Raw genomic sequence first — 20,190 nt, 5'->3', positions numbered from 1 at the left:
ACACATAGGGAATACTGCAAACTACAGAATGTATACATCCAGAACACAGAGGGGTACCTAGAAAACATAGAATGCACATGTATTCACAACACAGAGGGGAGAATGCAAACCGCAGAATGCACATATCCAGCCTAGGAGAATGCAAAACACAGAATGCACACATCCAGAACACCGAGGGGAGACTTGAAACCGCAGAATGCACACATCCAGAACACCGAGGGGAGACTGGAAACCGCAGAATGCACACATCCAGAACACTGAGGGGAGACTGGAAACCGCAGAATGCACACATCCAGAACACCGAGGGGAGACTTGAAACCGCAGAATGCACACATCCAGAACACTGAGGGGAGAATGGAAATTGCAGAATGCACACATCCAGAACACCAAAGGGAGACTGGAAACCGCAGAATGCACACATCCAGAACACCGAGGGGAGACTTGAAACCGCAGAATGCACACATCCAGAACACCGAGGGGAGACTTGAAACCGCAGAATGCACACATCCAGAACACTGAAGGGAGACTGGAAACCGCAGAATGCACACATCCGGAACACCGAGGGGAGACTTGAAACCGCAGAATGCACACATCCAGAACACCGAGGGGAGACTTGAAACCGCAGAATGCACACATCCAGAACACTGAAGGGAGACTGGAAACCGCAGAATGCACACATCCAGAACACCGAGGGGAGACTTGAAACCGCAGAATGCACACATCCAGAACACCGAGGGGAGACTGGAAACCGCAGAATGCACACATCCAGAACACTGAGGGGAGACTTGAAACAGCAGAATGCACACATCCAGAACACCGAGGGGAGACTGGAAACCACAGAATGCACACATCCAGAACACCGAGGGGAGACTGGAAACCACAGAATGCACACATCCAGAACACCGAGGGGAGACTGGAAACCACAGAATGCACTCATCCAGAACACCGAGGGGAGTCTGGAAACCACAGAATGCACACATCCAGAACACTGAGGGAAGACTTGAAACCGCAGAATGCACACATCCAGAACACCGAGGGGAGTCTGGAAACCACAGAATGCACACATCTAGAACACCGAGGGGAGACTGGAAACCACAGAATGCACACATCCAGAACACTGAGGGGAGACTTGAAACCGCAGAATGCACACATCCAGAACACCGAGGGGAGTCTGGAAACCACAGAATGCACACATCCAGAACACCGAAGGGAGACTGGAAACCACAGAATGCACACATCCAGAACACTGAGGGGAGACTTGAAACCGCAGAATGCACACATCCAGAACACTGAGGGGAGACTGGAAATTGCAGAATGCACACATCCAGAACACCGAAGGTAGACTGGAAACTGCAGAAATCACACATTCAGAACACCGAAGGGAGACTTGAAACCGCAGAATGCGCACATCCAGAACACCGAGGGGAGACTGGGAAAAACTGCCTGCCCGGGAGCACAAAGCTGTTTGGTTCCCCTTTTCGGGACAGAGGGGAGTCCTTGGATCCCATAGAGAGGCAGCCAGAGATCCTACTAAGGGACACAGTGAAACAGAAGAGCAGCGTGACCAATTATGGCACCACTTAAAACCAATTAAAGCAGTCGATGTCTGTTTACGATATCAGTGAGTTGGTTGTAGCCTCTCCAACCCCCCTTTTTACAAAACCGCAAAAGCGTTTTTTTTGTGCAGGCCGGTGCGTTGAATGCTCTGCACTGCTCTCGACAATCATAGAGTTCCTATGAGCGCCAAGAGCAGCGCAGAGTATTCAACACGCCGGCCTGTGCTAAAATTGCTTTCGTGGTTTGTAAAAGGGGAGGCGGGGTGCAGGGGGGGGGGGGAATGCAAGATTAATGATATAAATATATCAGCTGGGCAAGTCACTTAACCCTTCATCATCCCAGGTACAAAAACCTTACACTGGGCTAGATTCACTAAGCTGACTTCCGGGTCCGATCCGGAGCCGATTCCAGTAGGTCCGACCAATTCACAGCAGCAAAATATTGAAATGAGGGCGATCGGAGGAACGGCCCCCTCTGACCGCACGGATCGCTAGTGTGCTTTCCCTGCAGATGATCTGCGCGTTCATTTTCTGTCCAGTTTTGGGGTTGGTTTGTTTTTTGCAGGCCTCGACTCTCCTGCTCTCCCATGGAAGGGCCATTCCCAGCGGCAACAGCCTCTTCCCTTTCGCCGACACTGTCAGCCAGTCATGCCCTGCTTACTTGGGGTTATTATCGATGAAAATCTTTCCTACCATGATCACATCAGTAATATTGTCACATGTTGTTTCTATCGTTTGCGTATGATTCGTTCTGTGTCGAAGTTTCTAGAACCCAAATCCTTAAATATTCTAATACACTCGCTTGTGATCGCTAAGCTTGATTATTGTAACTCGCTATTACTAAATATTACTCAAAAGGAAAAGAATCCAAAATACTGCAGTTAAAATCATTCATAATGGAAAAAAATTTGATCACATAACTCCCTTCCTGATCGATTCACATTGGCTTCCCATTAACCAACGAATAACCTATAAAATTTTGCTTTCAGTATTTAAAACGCTATCCACCAACGAACCCCAATTTATAGATCGGCTACTCATCCCTTACGTTCACTCCGATCTGCATCTCAGGGACTACTAATGATTCCTTCTTTGAAAATTATTGGAACCAGACGTCACGACATATATTCTGTAATGGCCCCTTTAACCTGGAATGCCTTGCCCTTACATATAAGAGAAGTTAAAGATCTCTGCAAATTCAAAAATAATTTAAAAACTTTTTTATTTAGAGATGCATTTAATGTTTAAATAATTCATTTCTACCAATCCCAATCCTATTCCTCATGTTTTTCCCTTATTTGGTTTTTCTTTTCTTCATAATTATGATAAATATCAATATTGTAACTGTTCTCTCTTACTTTCCATTCCCCTATGTATCGGAGTCTGTTTGTTTTGTCAGATTGTTTTTAACCCTTTTTATTGATGTATAATGAACTTTTGACCTATCTTATATTTTAATGTTACTCGCTTAGTATGTAATAAGTGATTTATCAAATTTTAATAAACTTGAACTTGAACTTCTGCCGCCTTCCCTGCAGTGCACTGCGGCGTACAGCCCCGCTTTAAACCCGCGGGCTCGCACTGCAGGGAAGGCGGCAAAGATCCAGAGCTCGGAGCAGAGAGGACATGGGGGAGAAAGCAGGGCTGGAAGATCGGGACTGGACAGGCTTCCACCTTCATATCTGTTTGTTGCTTGCAGAACCCCCCCCCCCCCAGGTAAGATCAGGCATGGCTGGAAGATCGGGGCCGAGTGCAGGGCGGCAATGGAGCAGGAGAGTCGGCAGTCACTTTTTCGCTTGATCGGCCAGCCCAACTGGTGTCCCATATTTGGTGAATCGCATCACTGCCTACTTTGCATGCTGTTTCCCCTCATTTGCATGCACGGATCGGAAGCGGATCACAGGAGAGGTTAGTGAATCGGGTCGTAGGGAAATCAGGTCGCAAACCGATGGGTACACGATCGGTTTGCTTAGTGAATCTAGCCCATTGCTAGGTACAGAGAAAGTACTTCCATTAATAGGTAAACTAATCTGATTTTTATTAAAGAATGGCAGAATATGAAGGCCACGACCCACACTTTTAAGATGCTGAACCAGAATGTTTCAAAATTGCGAACATAGAGAAAATGCCATTTTGAACTAGTAACGGAGGAACACTCGAGACAAAACTGATATTCATTCTTGAAAGTACGAGGTGTTTAGATTAACTATTGCAAGGCAAACAGGCCACAAAGTCAGTATGACAACAGCGATAACATTTTGCAACGTGTAATAACAATCGAGGGGACCTTTTTCTAAGGCGCGCTAAACGGCTTAGCGCACGCTCTAAATCAATTAATGCGTCTTAGGAAAAGACCCCAATGTTTGGCACTTTGTAAGCAACAAAAAACCCCCACCCCCTCCCCATATTCCAAGACAGAAACTCCGTCACACGTGGTGACACATGGGGTTCCTTCACAGCAACCATAGACAGGAGAAGCACAGGGGACTAAAATAGCAAATCCTCCCGTCACGCTCTCACCCTGTGCTCCAGATCATACATTTCATAATAAACTTCCAGCTCCTTGAAAAAGTGTTTGTTTTCGTTAATAACTCTGCAGCTCCGAGGTGGTTCTCGCTCTTAAACAACCTCCTGCAAGGAAGATAAGTCGCTCAGATCGCAGCCTGAGAAAACAAGCTTTAAAAGGCGCTGACAGCCGAGAACAGAAAGATCACCAGCCCCACGGCCAGGGTACAGGACAGGCTTAACCCCCAGGGCAGACCGGGAAGTCACCTAAGGTGGCAGAGTCTGAGGGAAGGGGAGGGAGCAAAGTGCACGCTTTTAGCTGAGTAAACAGTTTATTGAAAACTGATTTTATTCTAATTGCTCATGCCACCTGCAAACCCAAACGCTATCATAGCGCTGTTCATTTAGGAAAAGGAGTTTTTTGGGGGGGTTTTTCTGTCCCTGGAGGACTGACAATCTGAGTTTGTACCTGAGACAATGGAGGGTTAACCCCGCTTTTACAATACCACGGATATGGATTTTAATAATAATAATAACAGTTTATATACCGCAGGACCGTGAAGTTCTATGCGGTTTACAATGATTGAGTGGAATAAACAAAGTTCAGAGTTAGTGATTAACAGTTCTAAAGATCATTTGTTGAGGACTAAGATTGTTTAGGTCAATTACCTAAGTACTTCAGGTGTTTCCTGAATTCCCCATAAAAACACATCTGTTCCTGAAGTGTGTAGGTACATTCAGCGTGCCGTGCAGGCCAGCACGCCAAATGCTCCTAGAGTTCTTTGAGCGTCGGAAGCAGCGCAGAGCACTGGCCTGTACGAAAAACTGCCTCCACGGGGGGAGTGACTTGCCCAAGATCACAAGGTGCAGCTGTGGCATTTAAAACTGTGGTCCCCTGCTCTGATCATTCATCGATTTCTCAATCGATAGCGATGTAAATAGACAAAACAATATTTCCTTTTAAAAAATAGGCTGTCTCTGCATTTTTACAGAATTTTTTTCTGGGAGGGATGGTGCTGGGCTAAAATATCAGTAGGGATTTTGGAGACTGAAATTGTCCCTATTACATTTAGGGGGTAGTTATTAAGATGCATTACAACCATAACCCATGTTATATGCCCCTTAATACATGTTAGATTGTAAAAAACGCATATTAATATTAGTTACCGCAGGATCATAGTAAAGAGGTGGCAATCCCATGAATGCACACAAAACACCTAAAGAGGCTGTTTGCGAGCTGTGTTAGTCAAGAATATACTGCACGGATAGCTAACCTGCGACACTAAGATGCTGCAAATTGGAGTGGAAAGGGTAGATATGAATCGCTTGTTCGCTCTTTCCAAAAATACTAGGACTAGGAGGCATACGATGAAGCTACTAAGTAGTAGATTTAAAACAAACCGGAGAAAATATTTCTTCACACATGTAATTAAACTCTAGAATTCGTTGCCAGACAATGTGGTGAAAATCAGTTAGCTTAGCAGGGTTTAAAAAAGGTTTGGATGATTTCCAAAGAGAAGTCCATAGACCACTATTGAAATGGTTTGGGGGAAATCCACTGCTTATTCCTAGGATAAGCAGCATAAAATCTCTTTTACTACTTGGGACCTCAGTTGGCCACTGTTGCTGGGCTTGATGGGCCTTCGTTCTGTCCCAGTATGGCAGTTCTTATGTACTCTCACAACGACAGTCCTAGTCACTGCCCCTGGTCCAAAAAGGAACAGGGAGCAGATCTGAGCGATTCAGCCAGTTTACGGAGCTAAGTCTGTCATGGTTGTGGAAACAGGACATCTAATTAACCACAAGTAAAATGAATAATTACTGGTTTTGTTACCTTGAGAATGAATGCGACTTGGGCAGACTGGATGGACCAAACATTTGCCGTCATTTGGGAAGGACTGGATACCTCCTGAGAAGAAAATATCTTTTCTCTGTTATTCAGGGTTTGATCCATTTCAGTCAGAACAGGTTGACAGAGCATAAAAGGGTGTCTGGATTTATGGCGCCTGCGACAGAGCTAGACATTTTAAACAAATATCCACTCATTGAACTTTTTTCTTGTTCTTCTTAGTGACGGATGCCTGGTCAGAGCCACTATTTCAACCAATGGGACCATATCTCTCGTCTGACCTCAGAAGTAGGTGTCGGACCAAGGACTGACCGTGGACTTTCTGGTCTCTTCTAGAAGGTAATAAATAGAAATAAAGCAAATGGAAAAAAAAAAAATAGAGGATAAGATGATGCCTATTTTTTTTTGACTAATTTTCAAAGGCAATGCCTTCTTTTTGGGGGTCAGAAATGAGCAAAAGATGACGAGAGTTGAGACATAAAAGCATTCCAATGACGGTGTCAAGGGCAAGGTAGGAATTTGGGATGGGGGGAAAGCTGGGCAATCAGAGGGTGACACAGCAGTAAAGTTTTAACGTTTATAATGTGATAGGAAACCCAGATCTTTGTTACATCCTGTCTGGTGGGTATCAAAGTATTTCATCATTTTCACTTCAAAGGTCTGACGTTCCTGGATTGTTTTAAAATTTCCTTCCAGTCTTTTCAGCATAAAGTCACTGATGCAACATTCTCTCGCGGCATCAAATATCCGAGAACACAGCTGCTCTGGACATAAACAACACTGACCGTGGCCAGCTGACTGGACCAGGTGGTCTGACCCGCTGTGAGGCAGTAAACCTCGCATTACGGCCTTATTCCTAGTAAAGATGAACTTGAGCACCCCAGCGCGGTATCTAAATGGTATGCAAATAACTTCCACACAAAATTATGCACGCAGATCGGAGAACAAACCAGAAGCACCACACGCAGGTCATGCCAGGCGGTGAGGTGGTCTTGGTGAGGGAACAGGCACACAGCCTCCTCTCTGCCTCCCTGCCCCCCACCCCACTGCCACGCATGCATGATGCTTCCCTTCCCCCGCACCTCTGTAATGTTCCTGGTGCGAGCAGCAACCCCCAGGCTGCTGTCGTGCCAGCTTTGCCTCTTCCTCTGACGTCACTTCCTGGACCCGCGCCTAGGAAGGTTAACGTTGGAGGAAGAGCCGACGCTGGTGGGTCCGCAGCTTGTTGCTGCTCGCGCCAGAAACGTTACAGAGGTACAGGGGAAGGGAAGTGGTGCTCGTGGCAGGAGGGGGCAGGGAAGGAGCATATGGAGTTGGAGGGGGTCGGAGAAGAGGGCGGGGGAGGGCACCACCATCCCAGGCACCTCTCACTACGTCACTATCTCCGTGTGAATCCTATAAACATGATGGCAGATAAGGGCCAAATGGCCCATCCGCAGCATTCACTAGCTCCTCCTCTCCCTATTGGCTGAGGCTCTTAACATTTGCATCCATTCTTCCTATAGGCTAAGGCGCTTTACACCTGCATTGTGAGGTCATAGAGCTTTATGGTTATAGAAACATAAAAACATGATGGCAGATAAAGGCCAAATGGCCCATCCAGTCTGCCCATCCGCAGTAATCATTATCTCTTTCTCTCTCCGAGAGATCCCACGTGCCTATCCCAGGCCCTGTTGAATTCAGATACAGTCTCTGTCTCCACCTCCTCTTCCGGGAGACTGTTCCATGCATCTACCACCCTTTCTGTAAAAAAGTATTTCCTCAGATTACTCCGGAGCCTCTCACCTCTTAACTTCTTCCTATGCCCTCATTCCAGAATCTCCTTTCAAATGAAAGAGACTCGACTCATGCGCATTTACATTACATAGGTATTTAAACATCTATCATATCTCCCCTCTCTCGCCTTTCCTCCAAAGTATTCAGATTGAGATCTTTAAGTCTGTCCCCATAAGCCTTACGATGAAGATCACAGACCATTTTAGTAGCCTTCCTCTGGACTGACTCCATCCTTTTTATATCTTTTTGAAGGTGTGGCCTCCAGAACTGTACACAATATTCTAAATGAGGTTTCACCAAAATGAGAGAGGAGGTTCACCGGGCCACAGTGATATAAGCTGCCTCCTTGTGTAAGTTACAGCCCTCAAATGCCAGTGACTGTCCATCTGTTACACCAAGTAAATATTCTGGCACAAAGACAATGTTCTGCAGTCTGGTCCCAGTGATCAAACAGTCCCCCCTACCTTACCAGCTCAGCTCAGGTGCTGCTAAGCACGAATGAAATGCTGCATTACAGGTTTGTCCAACTTGCAACTTGTCAAGTAATTTTTCTTGGCCCACAGAAGCTCAGCAATTGCCAGAATGTTTTCCACCACGACTTGGCTCTCACGGTGCCAGAAGTCTGGGTTGGTCTTGCGGTTTCAGGTCGAGCAAGACTTGAAACCACCAGAACAACCTGAACTTCCACCTTTGGGGGTGGGGGAGTACCAGGAGAAAAGAGGAAGAAACTGAGTGAAGACCGAGTAGGGGACATGAGAGAGAAATTGGGTGAAAGCTGTGGGGGGAGGGGAGAGAAAGAGACTAGATAAAGGCTGTAGGGGGAGGGGACATGAAAGAGAGAGAAAACATGAGTGTGCATGTACACCCAGGTGTATGTCTTGGCCCTCCAAAAAGTTACAAAATATCAAATGTTGTCCCCAATAAAAATAAGCTTAGACAAAGCCCACTGTTATAACGTCTAGGATCAGCAACAGAGAAGTGGGGAGTGCCCTCTAGTGGCAGACACCAGGAACAACCTGGAAATGGATTCTCGATTCAGGGTGAATGCAGGTGAGCTTCCTGTGTCAAGGGGGATCAGCCCTTGCAGCACAAATTCAGAATATTTAGCCCTCTCTCCCTGGGAATTCCACTCCACCTCACCAGCATTATTTACTCTCTCTTCACCTTTACAGAAAAAGATATGCAAAAAAGGGTTGAGACGTTTAATATTCCATATTACCATAAACACACTTAGCTGATAATTCCAGGCTCAAACGCAGAGGCAGCAGAATGAGGTGGACCACCAGGTCTGCCCAACATAACTTCAGAAATTAGAGAACCTGTGAGTGGGGCTGGAGAGGAGCTCAATAAACCAGTTCCAGCCTGGAGATTTTGGGACTCTCCTTCAAACTATCCTGTAGAATGTTTGAAATTCTGTATACAGAAACAGCAGAGCCGCTCATAAACTAGTCGTCAATTCTTGGCCAACATCAACTGGAAAGCTGAGATCGCTTCAACTACTCATCCCATCTCCCAAAGGAATTAAATACAAACGCATATTCGACTCGCTTTTCATTTCTCTTGGCATTAAGACCTGGAACAACCTCCCAAATGATGTTAGGATGGAAACACTGCACAACAGATTCCCCCCCAAATTTTAAAACTCTCTTCTTTGAGAGCATACACACGATGGTCAACTAACTCAATGAACCTAGTACCACTAAATCCCATACTTAAGTGTTATACCAGGACAAGTATATAGGAAGTTAAAAACGAGTTACGTTTTTAAAGCTGTTCTTAAGTCGCATTTGTATGTAACTCAGAACTTGCAGATTTTAAGATTCTTGCTGCTTACCTCTGCTCACAACTGACAAAAGGGCCAACTGCTCCTACTAGTGTTCCCACACTGATCTTAATGTGGCTCTGCATCATTCCAGAATCTGCTACAGGAGTCGATGCCACTGGAAATACTGCTCAGTGAAATCAAATGAAGCCTCAACCGCGTTCTTAAGTATAAGTCGTACTTAAGTCGGGTGTCTGTAACCCGGGGACTGCCTGAACAGTCATGGAACCTCAATTGTCCCTTCCCCATTACTCCACTCATAACTCGGTTCTCTTCAAACTGCTATAATATAATGTATCTTATGCATTCTATAATTCCTTATATTGTAAGTAGCCTTGAATCTAATTAGGCATCGTGTGACTTAAAAATACTGGATTAGATTTTTGAACACCCCATCCTGGTGCATTATGGGCTCCTGCAGCTCCGATGTCAATGAGCAGATTGGGCACGCCAAATGGCCACTGCTTTGGGATGCAAGTTTGTAAGGAACTAAGTATATTATTTTTATTAACATGAATTGGGATAGGTTTGTAACTTAAAATGGAGGACAAGAGGGAAATTTTCTCTCTCTGGAAATGGCTTGAGAAACCCGATTGCTTAATTGGGTTGTTTTTTTTTCAGATCAGCAAAAGCCCTTTGACTTGCTATCTGATAATTGGCAATGATCATTTATTTAAGTTGGACCCAAATATGGATAATCCTGCAAAACCAACAGGGATGAAGAGCAGACTTACCAGTGTTTCAAGTTTATTCATTTTTGATATCCAGCAAATCGTGTAACAGCTAAGCGGCTTACATAAAATATAAGTTCAAATAATTAAAAAATTAAATAAAAAATAAAAAATAAACACATTAGAGCAACAAAATAATTATAAAACAATATGTAACACAGGAGGATAAGTGAAGAAATACAATTTATGATAGAAAAGTATAGGGAAGGATAACCCCTGACATGCCTGGATATGAGGAACAAGGTGACCTGGACCAACAAGGGGTTCTGGGAAAAAGGAGATTGGCACGATCATGGATGCACCGATCGTAAGCTTAGAAGGAGAGGCATGGAGATTGGTTGGCTTTGTGTATCTTGCCCCTTTCTTAGAGAAGTTGTGTAAAGAAGACACATGTCCTAAGCCACGTATGCATGAATTGTTGGGACTTTCCATATAATAATAATAATAACTTTATTTTTCTATACCGCCATAGTCAGACGACTTCTAGGCGGTTCACATCGAAAGAAGGCTGGACATTCAGCGAATTACAAATGCATGAGGGGGAATGTTACAGAAGAAAAGGGTAGTAAGGGGAGGAAAAGTAAGAGGGGTTGTAAGGGGAGGGAAGTAAGAGGGGTTGCCTGAGAGATTGCTTCGGGTTTATAGGGGGAAAAGCGTGGTGAGCGATGGTCAGTCTGTTTAAGTGATGAATTTGTCAAACAGAGTGGTTTTGATTGATTTTCGGAATGCGTTGTAGATCTGTCTGGTTTTATTTATGGGGTTTCCCAGCCAGGATTGTTGTTTGTTAGCTTGGAACACGAAGGTTCTGTCAAGGAAGGATTTGTATTTGCAGCCAGTGATTTTTGGATAGGTGAAGATGTTTTTGTTTCTGGGGTTGTGTAGAGTGAAATGTGTTTGCAGGTAGAAAGGTGCTAGGCCCCAGATTTGTTTGAAGCAGATGCATGCAAATTTGAACTGAATTTGCGCTTCCATTGGTAGCCAGTGCAGTTTTTTGTAATATGGGCTAATGTGGTCTTGTTTTCGCAGTCCGAAGATTAAGCGAATTGCAGTGTTTTGTACTAATCTCAGGTTTTTTATTGTTTTTTTGTGGGATACCCAGGTAGACGATGTTACAGTAGTCCAGGGTAGATAGGATCAGTGATTGCACTAGTAACCTGAAGGATGTTGTGCCAAAGTATTTTTTAATAGTCCTTAGCTTCCATAGAGTATAAAAGCATTTCTTCACTGTTAAGTTTGTGTGGTCAGCCATGGCCAAGTGTGTGTCGAGTGTGACACCCAGAATTTTTATGGTTTTGGAAATCGGATATTCATGGCTGTTTATTTTTAATGATGTTCTCATTATTTTGTCGTTGGGGCTTGCTGAGAAGACTTTTGTTTTCTCTGTATTTAGTGGTCCATTTTTCGATTTCTCTCATTGCGTGTGAAAGGATGTCTATAATTTCAGTTGAGATGTCATTTAAGGGGACTAGGATGGATATGTCATCTGCGTATATGTAGTGTTTTAGGTTTAGTTTTTGTAGTCGGTGGCCTAAGGATGCTATGTAAATGTTGAATAATGTAGGCGATAGAGGGGAGCCTTGGGGTACCCCTGACGGGTTATTCCATGGGTTGGAGTGATTTCCATTGCTGGCTACTCGGTAGGATCTGTTTGTTAGGAATTCTTGGAACCATTTCTTTACCTTTCCTGAGATTCCCATTGCGTCAAGGCACAGTAGCATGATTTTGTGGTCTACTAGGTCAAACGCACTGCTGAGGTCTAATTGCAGGATCAGTGCGCTTTTGCCTTTGCTGAAGAGATCATAGAGGTGGTTTAGTATGGAGGCTATGACCGTATCTGTGCTATATCCTTTCCTGAAACCTGATTGATGTTCGCTGAGAGTGTTGAATTTGTCTAGGTAGTTTACCAGTTGGAGGTTGACCAATCCTTCCTGTAGTTTTGTGAAAAGGGGAATGCTTGCTATGGGTCTGTAGTTGGATGTGAGTGCTGTAGAGATTTTCTGATCTTTGGGGATTGGTGTAATCAGTATGTGACCCATGCCTTTGTTTAGTGTTCTGTTTGTGAGGGCTGTTGTTAGCCAGGTGAATAGTTCCATTTTGAATTCTGGTGGGGCAATTGTCATGATTTTAGGGGGACATTCGTCTAGTAGGCAGTTTGATTTGCTGTATTTGTTGAATAAATTTAGGAATTGATGCCAATTTGGGAATTCGAAGTGGTCCCAGGTCATGTCTGCTCTGGTATTCTGTTCGTGGGGTTCGAGATAGTGGAGGATATCGTTTGTGGGTGTGGGTAGAGTTGTTTTTAGGTCTGTGATTTTGTTTTTAAAAAAGTTGGCTAGGGCTTGGGCAGATGGGGTGCTCTCATTGTCACATGGTGCACATTTTATGGCTAAAAGTCTATTTCGAGAGGACCTGGTTTGGTCCCCTTCCTCTACTGGGTGCGTGGGCTTTTCCACAGACAGAATCGGTTTGGGGTAATGTATATATTTTTTCTTTGATCTAATTTAAAGACTATAGTTATAATTATTGAGGAACCGGTGTTATCTTAAAGTGAGGAGAACTAGCTACACCTTAGAAGGGTTTCAACTGTGATCAAAAGCCGAAATTCATTTGGTTGCTGCACAAGTCCAATTCTTGCTTGTAATTATTACATTAATTCTTTCAGTAAACCAATTTGATTATTTAAGTTCATTTCTGAGTTCCGTTGTCATATTTGGGGGACAATAGTTTAATTGTATACCGGCCTTTGGGTGAAAACATAGCAAAAGAGAGAAAGCTCACACAATTTGGGCACAAACTATAAAAGGCAGGGTTTGGTGTGGGGTTGTTTTTTTTACCATAACAAGTTCAAAACCAGGACTGGCCTACAATTTCCAGCCTGGACCTGGTAACTTGGCAGCTCTCATACATGCACAAATTCATTCTTCAGCTGCTTGTTGTGCCTTTAACCGTTACATGTGTCATGTTACATGTAACCCAAACGACGATAGTAATTCAAAACAACTATGATCAAAAGTCCGCTGCTTACACGTTAGCCAAACAGCTCATTAACGGCCAAAAAATCAAAAACAAGGAGTAGAGAAAAAGAGGCCTCGGAAAAAAAGTCAGTACGTCAAGTCATGCAGTGGAGCTAGCACAGTCATTGGTTTCTCAAAAAACGGTCAATCAAAGGCACAGAGAGACTTTTTCTTTATTTTCACACGCACATCCAGGGAAGGGGAAAAGGGTGGGTGGGATTGCATCATTATTTTACAAAAAGGAAGGTTACTGAATGTATATATGTATTCGTGCTTTTATTGCTCTGATTTGTTGTAAGACAATGGTGCTTATCTTGTTTTGCTGTATGTTCACTGTTAATATTTTAAAATCAATAAAGTTTAATAAAAAAAAAAAAAAAAAGGCACAGAGAGAGTTCCATTGCTGATATCCCCTTCATAGAGCAATACAGGCAAAACAACTTCAGCCAGACCCGACAGCGGCCCTATTTCACATGGAGCTATAGCACGTGAAAGGAAAGTACCGGTCCCGGTGAGTCTTTGAGGGGACTAATTTCCTTTCACGTGCTCTTTTGTTGCTGTATTTTGAAGATGAAGTGGCCAGAGCCCTTAATATCTGGATCAACCAAAGCCGTTTATCTTGGTTCAACATTTTCACCATTTGTTGATGTTTGATAAGAAGACGATTACCAAATACACTCTTGACAAAACTCTGTCCGGGTCGAGTCTACATTCGCTGCCGTCAATACAGACTGCTTTGGTCGATGCGAACATCTCTGCCTTATGACCCTTTTGCTTGCTCTGGCGTTTGCAAGGCAACAGAGAAAGAACTAGAAAATGTTTCCTTAGCGTCTGACATATTACTAAGCTCTGACCTCACAGATGCTCACAATGTCTCTTAAAAGAAATAATTTAGTTCTGCCTATGCAACTCGGACCGGCTGATGCTTTACCTCGACTCACCTAACAGAGAACCAGAGAATTTATCACATTTTTTACCTTGTAAATGCAGGACTTTGCGTTCAGGAAAAACAGCTCTATGGTGGCGTTGTCCTTTAAGTAGGATATACTTTCAATGTAGAATCTGTAACAGAGACAGGCACAAGGCAAAGGTTACTTAGTAAGTCACTGAATCACGTGGTGGATCCTTATATTATTGGAAAAGTGAGGCAGGGATGAAAATTGTGATTTCACCAGAGAGTGAGAAAGAGAGAGACAGAAAGAGTGAGAAAAAGAGAGAAAGTGAAAGAGAAAGAGAGACATAAAGAATGAGAGAGAGAGAGAGAGTGAGAGAGAAAGAGAGTGAGAAAGAGAGAGAAAGAATGAGAAAGAGACAGAGAGTGAGTGAGAGAGAAAGAGCGAGAGAGAAAGAGAGTGAGAAAGAGAGAGAAAGAATGAGAAAGAGACAGAGAGTGAGTGAGAGAGAAAGAGCGAGAAAGAGACAGAAAGAGAGAAAGAGTGAGAAACAGACAGAGAGTGAATGAGAAAGTGTGAGAAAGAGACAGAAAGAGTGAGAAACAGACAGAGAGTGAATGAGAAAGAGTGAGAAAGAGACAGAAAGAGAGAAAGAGTGAGAAACAGACAGAGAGTGAGAGAGACAGAGAGTGAGAAACAGACAGAGAGTGAGAGAGAGTGAGAAAGAAAGAGTGAGAGACAGAGAGTGAGAAAGAAAGAGTGAGAGAGAGAAAGAGTGAGAAAGAAAGAGTGAGAGAGAGACAGAGACAGAGAGAGAAAGAGTGAAAAAGAAAGAGTGAGAGAGAGAAAGAGAGAGACAGACAGAGTGAGAGAGAAAGAGTGAAAAAGAAAGAGTGAGAAAGAGAGAGAAAGTGAAAGAGTAAGAGTAAGAGAGACAGAAAGAGTGAGAAGGAATGAGAGAAAGAGAGAGAGAGAGAGAGAGAGAGAAAGAGAGAGTGAAAGAGACAGAAAGAGAGAGAAAGAGAGTGAGAAAGAGGGTGAGAGAGTAAGAAAGAGACAGAGAGAAAGAGTGAGAAACAGACAGAGAGAGAGTGAGAAAGAGAGAGTGAGAGAGACAGAGAGAAAGAAAGAGAGTGAGAAAGAGACAGAGAGTGAGAGAGAAAGAGAGTGAGAAAGAGACAGAAAGAGTGAGAAAGAGACAGAGTGAGAGAGAAAGAGTGAGACAGAGAGTGAGAGAGAAAGAGTGAGAGAAAGAGACAGAGAGTGAGAGAGAAAGAGAGTGAGAAAGAGGGTGAGAGAGTGAGAAAGAGACAGAAAGAGAGAAAGAGTGAGAAACAGACAGAGAGAGAGAGTGAGAAAGAGAGAGTGAGAGAGACAGAAAGAGAGAGAAAGAAAGAGAGTGAGAAAGAGACAGAGAGTGAGAGAGAAAGAGAGTGAGAAAGAGACAGAAAGAGAGAAAGAGTGAGAAAGAGATAGAGAGTGAGAGAGAAAGAGAGTGAGAAAGAAAGAGTGAGAAAGAGAAAGAGACAGAGAGTGAGAGAGAAAGAGGGTAAGAAAGAAAGAGTGAGAGAGAGAAAGAAACAGAGAAAGAGAGTGAGAGAGTGTGAAAGAGAGAGACTTCCTGGCCTACTGAAGGTGGCAGTGGAGTCTTGTGAGTGTCCTCCTGAAAATGAAGACAGAGGCCCTGAGCAAGTTCCCACTGCCACGTTTTGTCCTGTGCAATAATACAATACAATACAGCGTCTTAATACTGCAATTTCCTACACGGAATCCACGCAGTTTACAATGAGATTGAGATGAAGGTCTTGAGTCACATTGTTCGAAGGGCAGGAAAGTGAGAAGAGCTTTGGCTTTAATTTCTTCCAGGGGTTCTGACCCACAAACTGTATCTGTGACATGTCAGACTCGTTCACGTACGCAAAGAAGCGATGGTGGACGGAGCTTGCTCTTAGCGCTCTAGAGGAAGGGAAGGAATTCAGGATTTAGCCGACACCTTGTTTGCATTCAGGTACCACCGCTATTTTATTAATTTATATGTATTAGGATTTACAGTATTTGCTGCCTTTTTTGAAGGAAATCAAACATGGTCAATGGGCAACTGCAGCCGTAAAAATATACTAATAAGATATGACATTGCAAAGTCAACACAAGAAGAAATTCAACATTTTAATAGATGGAAAGGGTGTGAGCAAAGATGGAACATGGAAACATGGCGGCAGATAAAGGCCAAGTGGCCCATCCGCAGCATCCACTATCTCCTCCTCTCCCTATTGGCTAAGGCCCTTAACATTTGCATCTCCTCTTCCTATTGGCTAAGGCTCTTTCCACCTGCATTGTGAGGTCATAGAACTTTAGGGTTATAGAAACATGATGGCAGATAAAGGCCAAATGGCCCATCCGCAGCATCCACTATCTCCTCCTCTCCCTATTGGCTAAGGCCCTTAACATTTGCATCTCCTCTTCCTATTGGCTAAGGCTCTTTCCACCTGCATTGTGAGGTCATAGAACTTTAGGGTTATAGAAACATGATGGCAGATAAAGGCCAAATGGCCCATCCGCAGCATCCACTATCTCCTCCTCTCCCTATTGGCTAAGGCCCTTAACATTTGCATCTCCTCTTCCTATTGGCTAAGGCTCTTTCCACCTGCATTGTGAGGTCATAGAACTTTAGGGTTATAGAAACATGATGGCAGATAAAGGCCAAATGGCCCATCCACAGGAACTATTCTCTAGCTCTTTCTCCCTCCGAGAGATCCCACCTGCCTATCCCAGGCTTTCTTGAATTCAGACACAGTCTCTGTCTCTCCACCACCTCTTCCGGGAGACTGTTCCACACATCTACCACCCTTTCCATAAAAAAGGGGGAGAGAATGGAACCATGGTTAAAGCTACAGCCACGTCACTCTGAGGGTCACGCTGCTCCTTGTGACCCTGGGCATGTCACTTAATCCCCCCATTGCTCCAGGTAGATAGATTGTGAGCCCACCAGGACAGACAGGGAAAAATAAACTCATGTAAACCGTTCTGAGCTCCCCTGGGAGAATGGTAGAGAAAATTGAATGAATGAATTAAATAAATAAATAAAGTATTTCCTTAGATTGCTCCGGAGCCTGTCACCTCTTCACTTCATCCTATGCCCTCTCATTGCAGAGTTTCCTTTCAAATGAAAGAGACTCGACTCATGCGCATTTATGCCACGTAGGTATTTAAATGTCTCTCTCATATCTCCCCTCTCCCACCTTTCCTCCAAAGTACACTCCTCCCTCCATATTCGCAGTTTTGGTACCCGCCGTTTCGACTATTTGCAGTTTTTAGCGTGCTGGCTCCTCACCCCCTAATTATGTCATCCACTTATTCCAAATCAAGTAAAGAGGTGCCTACCTGCCATTGCAAACTGGTGGGCTAAAGCCTCATTTCCACCTGGCCAAATGCAACCGGGGCTCATCTCCGCTGGGACCCTCGCACACCAGGCCGCCACCCCCTCGAGCTCCTGTTGCCATGGCCCAGCCATTGGCCGAGACGGTCACGTGAGCGCTGCTGGAATTTGGGTCCGCAGCTCTTAGGAGAGGAGGTGGGCTGGGTGTGAAGGGGTCCCGGAGGTAAGAGCGGCGGCTTAGTAGGGTGGGAGGGGTTCCAGCGATGCGATGGGAGTTGGCGGAGGCTTCTCCCTCTCCCCTGCTCTGTAGACGGGGCCAGGGTTAAGGAGAGGCCCAGGCAGGCGAAGGGAGGAGGCGAATAACTTTCGCATAGGTTATTTGCGATTTTATTATATTCTCGAGGGTTAACAGAAAACCGCAAATAACCTTTGAGATAGTTATTTGCGGCTATATTCCACCCGTAACCACCGCAAATGTGGAGGGAGGAGTGTATAAGTCTGTCCCCATACGCCTTATGACGAAGACCACGCATACACAGTTAGATAAGAGAGAATATATCAGGCATAAGAAGGGGACTAATTTAAAGCGGAGGTTATTGCGGAATCCACCGTTCTAGGATTTAGAAGCACATCTCCTTACGAGAGGCAGAGAGGGATATGGGTGACTAAAATTATTTCTTGGAAGGAGTATAATGGCTTAGCCCCTAAATACATTACAGATCTCTTCTCATTCCCAACCAACAGACACGAAAGAAAAACTCACCTGAAATTTGTCTCCCCACCGGCTAGAGGGTGCAAATATAAGAGATACCATCAACAACTACTATCGTATCAAGCAGCCATATGGGGTAAAGACTTAGAAAAACTAATCGCACACACAAACAATTATGGAGAATTTAGGAAACACCTAAAAACTTACCTGTTCTTGAAATACCTAGGCAACGAACCAGGACATCAGCCCCCCCTTGTAACACCATCACATACCTGAACTTGTAAACTATTAGCCCTAACCCCCAATCACTAACTATGAACCACTCCACTCAATCCATGAACTATTTCCAATTCTTTGTAAGCAGCACGGCACTTCTTGGTCCTGCAGCACACAAACTATTGTTATCATCATTAATGTTGGTATTTTCAGATGTATACTACTAGACTCTTTAATTCGTTGTATTTACAGCTTCTCTTTATTGCATTTACTTACAGTTTCTCTCTATTGTAAACCGCCTAGAAGTCGCAAGATTGTTGGCGGTATATAAGAATAAAGTTATTATTATTATTATTATAAAATTTGCTAATTTGATGGTAGCACTATACAGTCCAAACAAATATTACCAGCTTCTTTCCAAATACTAAAAAGGTATATGTAAATATAAAAATCAGTAGGTCTTTAAATATTCAATAAATAAATTATATATAAAAGTGAATATAAATATATAATTTATATAATCTCTTGCATGCGAGCCACATAGAGATCAAAGAGGGAGCATCATATCACTTTTCAGTCCCCTTTCCCAAAAGGAGCCATAAATACTGCGATCAAAATTTAGAATGAAAAAAGATCAAAAGAATGTTACACTTATCTGAAATGATGGTTTATCGTTGTGCATCTGCAGAAAATGTAGTCACATCGAGTCAATCGACTCCTGTGTGAGGACTTTAGTTTTCTTGGGTCACCAGGCCGCCCAGTGGTACAAAGTGTTAAGTGGATTTAATAAAAAGAAATTAAAAACTGGTTTAAGAGATATTTGGAGCATTGAGATTAAGCATGAAATTACTGCACCTCAACGGCCACGAATTTGGTCTCGGAGGATGAAATGTACGGTGTCGGCATCTATGAGACAAACTTGGTTTTTTCTGTTGCACGGAGCGTTGTGGACCCGTTAGGTTGCAAAAATTAGATAGTTCTTTGTCTAATAGATGTTGGCATTGTCATCTGGAAGCAGAAACTTTAGATCATTTATTGTTTCATTGCCCATTTATTATGAATTTTTGGAAATCAATTTGGGACCAAATTAATAATTTATTAGATAACCCAGTGGATTATCCTATGATACTGTGATATTTGGTATGGAAATGAGAGCAAAGAGTCAGATTTCTGCGAATAATAATAAATTACTACTTATAATGACCGGTGTTGCCATTCAGCAAATTACATAGAATTGGAAGGATTGGAGGAGATTAATTTATAACTTCTGGTGGAACTCATTATGCCATATTTATAAAATGGAAAGGTTTATTGCATTGCAACGGGAATACTTTAAGAAGTTTCAGGATGTGTGGAAACCATTAACAAAGTATTGTAAAGATGAATTTGAAATTGTTTCCCTTATACTTATCGATTTAAGGGGTAGGGAGGGAGGAATTTTATTATTACATGTTTTATATGATAATGGAATATAAGGGTGGGTGGGCTGGGAAAAGGGAAGGGATATGTTTTTATGTAATATATCAATGATTGTTTGTAAGTGATGTAGTTAATGTTAATCTGAATGAATATATTTAACACTTAATGTAATTTTGAAAATGAATAAAGAATATAAAAAAAAAAAAAAGTACAACAAATATTTTTTTTAAAAACTCTCCAACAGTAGAAATAAAGTAAGCAGAAGAAAAGGCCTCCATAAGTAAAGTCATTTTTAACACCTTTTTAAATCTCTGAATGTCA

At 43.3% G+C, this 20,190-nt stretch overlaps 1 protein-coding gene across 5 annotated transcripts in view; it reads right to left on the bottom strand.

The window, feature by feature from the left end:
- Nucleotides 1-20,190, bottom strand: part of FRMD4A (FERM domain containing 4A) — a 608,938-nt gene that overhangs the window by 217,529 nt on the left and 371,219 nt on the right. For all 5 annotated transcript variants that reach the window (XM_033958473.1, XM_033958474.1, XM_033958475.1 and 2 more), the window contains exon 5: nucleotides 14,231-14,315. In XM_033958473.1, the coding sequence (XP_033814364.1) occupies nucleotides 14,231-14,315 (85 nt within the window). The remainder of the gene's footprint in view (nucleotides 1-14,230; nucleotides 14,316-20,190) is intronic.

Source organism: Geotrypetes seraphini, chromosome 9 (genome assembly GCF_902459505.1).
Source record: "Geotrypetes seraphini chromosome 9, aGeoSer1.1, whole genome shotgun sequence".
Lineage (NCBI taxonomy): Eukaryota > Metazoa > Chordata > Amphibia > Gymnophiona > Dermophiidae > Geotrypetes > Geotrypetes seraphini.
Note: the sequence above shows the minus strand (reverse complement) of the source record. Positions and strands in the feature narration are given on the sequence as shown.